Source organism: Arachis ipaensis, chromosome B6 (genome assembly GCF_059453495.1).
Source record: "Arachis ipaensis isolate K30076 ecotype BB chromosome B6, ASM5945349v1, whole genome shotgun sequence".
NCBI classification, from domain to species: domain Eukaryota; kingdom Viridiplantae; phylum Streptophyta; class Magnoliopsida; order Fabales; family Fabaceae; genus Arachis; species Arachis ipaensis.
In genome coordinates this window covers 100,399,969-100,406,205 of record NC_142441.1, presented here as the reverse complement: position 1 = coordinate 100,406,205, position 6,237 = coordinate 100,399,969, and the positions used below count along the sequence as shown (strand labels likewise).

General features: G+C 36.0%; 1 protein-coding gene across 2 annotated transcripts; it reads left to right on the top strand.

Annotated features, from left to right (window-relative positions):
* The first annotated feature begins 804 nt into the window (after positions 1-804).
* Positions 805-5,957, top strand: LOC107604644 (RNA-binding (RRM/RBD/RNP motifs) family protein). 2 transcript variants are annotated; one of them, XM_016306274.3, is made up of 9 exons: positions 805-946; positions 1,924-2,368; positions 2,439-2,555; positions 2,732-2,872; positions 3,046-3,219; positions 3,747-3,954; positions 4,058-4,233; positions 5,071-5,156; positions 5,299-5,957. In XM_016306274.3, the coding sequence occupies exons 2-9, from the start codon at positions 1,949-1,951 to the stop codon at positions 5,444-5,446; spliced, it is 1,470 nt and encodes a 489-aa protein (XP_016161760.1). In that variant the 5' UTR covers positions 805-946; positions 1,924-1,948; the 3' UTR covers positions 5,447-5,957. The 2 variants fall into 2 exon arrangements, with proteins under 2 accessions (XP_016161760.1, XP_020960242.1); XM_021104583.2 differs by having other exon boundaries at positions 825-946; positions 1,949-2,368.
* The last annotated feature ends 280 nt before the right edge of the window (positions 5,958-6,237 follow it).

The following is a 6,237-nucleotide window of genomic DNA, read 5'->3' as shown; positions in this document are numbered from 1 at the left end:
ACTGGTACGTATTTCTACAAAAATTTTCTGCAAAAGATACATTTTTTCACTCAGAAAAATTCATTGAATTCAACTTTCACCTTTTTAGTTTCAAAATATCATTTCTATATTTTTGAACCTATTCGAAACAGTTAAAATTGTTATTTTATTAAAACGGTTATTCCGATTCTTACACGTCAAATACTATGTAAAAAACATACAAAAAAATATCAAAAAAATTAAACATGGTTAACAAAATAATATTATTATTTAATGTCATATTCTTTTTTGTAATTATCTATCTAAAAGTAATTTTAACTAATATTATCTAAATTATTTATTTTATCAAAATCAATTTTAATATAAAATTATCAAACATAAATTATGTTGATATAAAATCACTTCTACTCAAAATCAATTTTATAAAATCACTCTTATTCAAACTCCAATTTGACAAATGCTAATCCAAACTTATGCTAAATCCATTTTTATTTGCCCTTGATGAACTAGGTAACAAAAAGTCCTTGTTGTCTTAGAACTAATAAGGTGAGGGATCCATTGTCCCTTTATTGTGTAGGAGATCATGTTGTCATTCATGTGAATAGATAGTTGGGTATTTACTCCCGCTTTTTGGTCGGAGGCATTTACTCCCCGTTTGTATACAAGACTTGGATCGTTTTGCGTAACAAACTTTTTTCTTTTATTTTAAGCTCTTTTTGTTACCGCTCATTGGGTTGTAGCACAGTAATTATGTTTCTCCAAAAGGATTTAGAGTGAAAGGCCCGGTCCAAAGGCCCAAGCCTAGGCACCGGCGAGCAACAGTGAATTCGGCCACCATTCCCCATAAGGCCACTCTCACGCTTCTCTGCGCCATTTTCTTCCATCTCCCAACTCTCTTTAGGATTTAGGGTTTCGAAATTTACAATTTGGAAGCCTCTATTGCCATTTCGATTTCTCTCGCATCCAGGTACCTTCGCTTTTCCATCTCGAATCATTCTTCTCAGCTGCACAGCTTTAGCCTATGATTTTTTATTGTAATTTCTTATGCAAACCAGTTAGCTTGATGCTTCTAGGTAAGACGAAACAGAATAATTATTCTTGCGTGGTTTATTATATGATGCGAGAGATTAGTTAGGTTATTACTCATAGAACATTGTTGGATAATAACATTTGGGTGGACGGTGTTGGAAATGGATATTCTCATATGAGGCTTCACAGTGAATGGTGATTTTCTTAGGAAAGCAAGGCTGGCTTCATTCCCAGGAACTAGGTGATAAATGGCATATTTGATAATGCTTTATTATCCAATCAAACCCCCAATTAGCTTTCAAGTTTCAGCTCTCTTTTGCTTGTTTGGTTTTGAAATGTTTATTGGTAACTGGGAAAGGATTAAGGAGTTGCATATATTGTTTGCACTTTCCTTTGTAATTACTCAGGTTCTCGCCATATAACATGCAAAATGTTGCTTTGTATATATTTAATTTTTTTTATAACAGTGTAGCTCAGTTTCTTATTTCTCACTTCTGTTCCTTTTCCCCTCTTTCTCTTTGTGCATTGTTGTCCCTCCCCACAAGTAGTTAAACAACATATAAACTGGCCACTGTTTTCTGGGCAACTTTCAGCATCTAAATTTTGAGATATTCTGAAATTCTGAAATTCTTTCTTCTTGGATTTTTCTTTTTCCTCTTTGATTGGCCTTTTGAGCATTGTTATCCTCTTGATTTCCGTTCACAAACTCTCTTGCCTGTCTCTGTTACTTTTGTTGTTATGTTATGATGATCCCTGGATTTAGAATCGATCATGTTTCTACTCCTTGGTCCGTACCTCATGGTACAGTCTCAATCAAAATTCTTACTCTGCAATTGGCCTCTCATATAATTTCCACCTTTCCAATTTGCAATCTCTCTTCTACAAATGCTTTTGGCTTCCGTGATTCCTTCACAGTTGCCCTGCAAGCTTGCTTTTCTAGATGCATAATATGCCTGGGACAAAGCAGAGTGATGAAACGGCCCAAAATCAAGAATCACCAGAGGGGCACAGTGAGCATGAAAAACCTACAGATTCTGATGAGCAGGTAGACCTTGAAGGGGATAATGATCAAGAGGAGACCATGGAGGAAGAGGTTGAATATGAAGAAGTAGAGGAAGAAGTCGAAGAGGAAGAAGAGGAAGAGGAGGAAGAGGAGGAAGAAGAGGAAGAGACTAAACCCTCAGATGGTGAAGAGGATATAGGAGTGGTAGACAATAAGGATGAAGATGAGAAAAAGAAACATGCAGAAGTTCTTGCACTTCCACCTCATGGGTCAGAGGTTTACATTGGTGGCATTCCTCACAAAGTTTCAGAAGAAGATTTGAGGGCCTTCTGTGAATCTGTGGGAGAAGTGTCAGAGGTATGTTTATTGAAAATTTCTGTTTCTTCACTCATTGCATGATTGTCTAAACTGATTAAATTTAGTGCAGGTTAGGATTATGAAAGGAAAAGATTCAGGTGAAGCAAAAGGTTATGCATTTGTGACCTTCAAGTCAAAGGAATTGGCATCTATGGCTATTGAGAAACTGAACAACACTGAATTTAAGGTAATTTGGTATAGATGTTCATTAACATTTTCTAACAATCGTGTAGTTTTTCATTTTTCATCGATTATTAGGTCATGACTTGTGTCTCTCAATTTGGCTCGTTTGTCTTTTTATGTTTCAAGCTAGCTACAATTACCCATGCCTATTAACTAATTAAGTCACCTCTGAGTTTCCAGGGAAGAAAAATAAGGTGCTCAACATCCCAAGCTAAGCATAAGTTATTCATTGGTAATGTTCCTAGAAATTGGACTTTAGAAAATATGAAGAAGGTAGTCTCAGAAATTGGGCCTGGAGTTGTTGCTGTGGAGCTGTTGAAGGTTTGTTTGACATATTTTCCCCTTTTTATTTCATATGGTTTAATGTTCTTAAATCTTAATTTACTATGGGGAAACCCTTTTCTTTTCCAAGTCATACCTTGTTCCAGAAACTTGAAGAATGTAGCATGATGAATAATTTTTTACTAACCTAGCAAACCATTTCGTTGTTACAGGACCCACAGATTTCTGGCCGTAATAGGGGGTTTGCTTTTATTGAGTATTACAATCATGCTTGTGCAGAATATTCAAGGCAGAAGATGTCAAACCCAAAATTCAAACTAGACGACAATGCTCCAACTGTGAGTTGGGCTGACCCAAGGAATTCTGAATCATCTGCTGCCACTCAGGTGATTGATTATATGTTATTTCATGTGAAATTAAATTACATGAATAGTGTGATCAAAAGAAATTACATTATTAGCTTCTCTTAAGAAGTCTAATAACTGGTTTCTGTATCACACTAAGAAGACAAAACTGAGACATATAATGACTTAATGACAACCGAATTGCCCAAGTCCCCCCACTACACATATACGCACAACACAACACAACAAGTTGTCTTAATATGGTAGATCCATATTAGACCGAATTGGATGCTCTGTTTTTTCCCTTAGATTCAACAGTGGATGTCATTTTACTTATCTTCATACTTGCTCAGGAAATTTGACCCTTTTTCTGGGTTCCAGGTTATTATGTTTGCTTGGTGCTTGTTTTGAGGGGATTTTTTTGGCTATTTTATTTGCTACTTTTGTAAGATTGATACTTTAATTATAGGATTAACTTTCTTATTTTCTTTGCTAGATCTAATGAAATACATACAGCTTTATAATGAATTGTGAAAATTGTATAGCTGAGACCTTGGTGCTTGGTACAGGTAAAAGCAGTTTATGTAAAGAACCTTCCAGAGAATATTACTCAGGATCGTCTTAAGGCACTGTTTGAACATCATGGAAAGATCACAAAAGTGGTTGTCCCTCCTGCTAAAGCAGGACAAGAAAAGAGCAGGTTTGGGTTTGTGCACTTTGCTGAAAGGTCAAGTGCCATGAAAGCATTGAAGAATACTGAGAAGTATGAAATAGACGGTAATTTTTCTTTCCCTTTTGCATACATTTACTCAATCTCTGTTCACAGTAATGCCAATAGATCATTACGTATCATAGGCATTAAATTTTCTTGGATGAGCAGGGCAATCTCTGGAGTGTTCACTTGCAAAGCCACAAGCAGATCAGAAGTCATCCGGTACACTAAATTCACAGAAGTCTGTTGTACTTCCCACTTATCCACCTCAACTTGGTTATGGCATGGTTGGAGGTGCATATGCTGGTATTGGCGCAGGATTTGGTCCTGCTGGGTTCACACAAGTAAGTTGATCTTTTCCCTAGTGGGGTCTCAGTTCTGTCTTGTAGTTTTTCTCAGGTGATTGAGGATTTGTGGAATATGCTTCTCACGAACTTGGAAAGTATGAAGTGTCAACTTAGTAATCAATGTCAAAAACTCGGACATTGGTATGACACATGTTGGATGTACATCCTGTATCAAGTAATTATATTCAATAATTTTGAATCTATTTAGCAATAGCAAGTTTCACACTTGAAGTATATCAAGAATGTTTAATATTCTATGGAAAGAGTTTAGAAAGTAGTAAATATTGAACTTCACACACACACATTGCATGTCCATGTTCTATCATTTTAAATTTTGTTGGTTTTTTCTATGTTTATTTGTGTCAAGTGTCCATGTTAGTTTTTTCACTTCTTACCCATGTTACGTGATGATAACAGTTGCTCTTAGCTTCACTAGGGGGTGAATAGTCACAATTTGGTTGTTTCCTTAATTTCATTATTCATGAGCTGATTAAGGGAGAAACAGTTTTACTGTGAAATTCAATTTATGGACTTGGTATGGCATATCTTGACTAGTTGACACATAAATTGATTTGTCTTAATGATGTCATTGTATTCAATGGTAATCAGAGTGCAGCAGATTCTAATGGTGATTTATATGATTTTAACAATGGACCAATGCAAATTGTAACTAATGCTCCAATTTTAGAACAAACATGCTCATAAAGCTTTAAGTCACTAGTTGCAAAACGAAATAAAGCACATTCTCTTTTTCAAGCAACACATGGCATTAGATATTTTTTTTTATGGATCTGTATGTACCTTGCTCATATAGAGGTCCTTAAATCTTTGCAGCCACTGATGTATGGTGCAGGAGCAACCGCAGCTGGCATGGCAATGATGCCAATGCTGTTACCAGATGGAAGGATTGGATATGTATTGTAAGTGTCCTGTTGGTTTCTCTAGTCATAGGCTTGTGGTTTTTCAATCATACATGCTTGGATATGTTAGCTTGTCCAATCAGTATTTAACAATTGGCCACTTAGTTGTTTTTCATGTCTCCTTTTTGTTTGGGGCCTGTAGGCAACAGCCAGGGTTGCAACCACATACTCCTCCTCCGCCAGTATCCAGACATGGCAAGAGCAGTGGTGGTAGCTCAAGTAGTGGGAAACGCGGAAATGATAATAGCCATAACCGTGGCCGTGGCCGTGGTCGGTATCATCCCTACTAATGTGTAACTGGTTCTGTTTGTGCTTAAAAGATCTTGAAAATGGAGGTGTTTTTGCTTTTCCCCTTACTGGTTACATCCATGAAAAATCAGTAGAGCAGGAGCAGATGCAGATGAATTCAATACATGTATATTTGTTGAAATACATAATTGGCTATGCATTTCATTCCATCCTTTTGGCTGCATGATGGAACCAAGTTAAGAAACGGGATTAATATATGTACAATCTTAGTCTATAATCAATTGCAATATGTTGTCGAGGCTCAAGGCGCCAAGCACCGGTTAGCACAGGAAGGGACTGCTGCGAACGATTTATGTTTCTAAGATGCATTATCTTGTTAAATTTAATGCTAAGGTAATTTTTCACGAGTTAGCATGTAATTTTGTCTTACTTTTTCGTTCTTGAATTTTTAGAGACAACCAAATTGAAGCCCTATTTTGGATGTCTTGTGCAAATTATATCGTATAGTATTCTGTGGCAATTTTTCTATATATGGGATATCCATTTTTCTCATGTTATTTTTATTTTATTTTATTAATTTTGGACAGGTTTCTCTCTCCGGATGTTCATCACATTTTGTGGTAGATTTTGATTTTCTACTCGGAAAATATTTTCAGGAAAAACAAAAAGTTGTGTAGCCATGGGCCATAAAATATTTTTAACAATATGAACATAGAAAATAAAAATGAGCTGAAGCCCAAACAACAGCGATTCTCATGGTTTATAATAACCCAACGCCTCAAGACCGAAATACCAAAATAATAAAGTAATAGTAATACCGCTACAATATGCT

What these genes read in the sequence shown, in the direction of transcription:
- LOC107604644 (XM_016306274.3), top strand. Translation starts at nt 1,949, where the DNA reads ATGCATAATATGCCTGGGACAAAGCAGAGTGATGAAACGGCCCAAAAT. An exon ending in CTGTGGGAGAAGTGTCAGAG is followed by an intron (nt 2,369 to 2,438) that starts GTATGTTTATTG and finishes AATTTAGTGCAG; the next exon opens with GTTAGGATTATGAAAGGAAA. An exon ending in TGAACAACACTGAATTTAAG is followed by an intron (nt 2,556 to 2,731) that starts GTAATTTGGTAT and finishes CTGAGTTTCCAG; the next exon opens with GGAAGAAAAATAAGGTGCTC.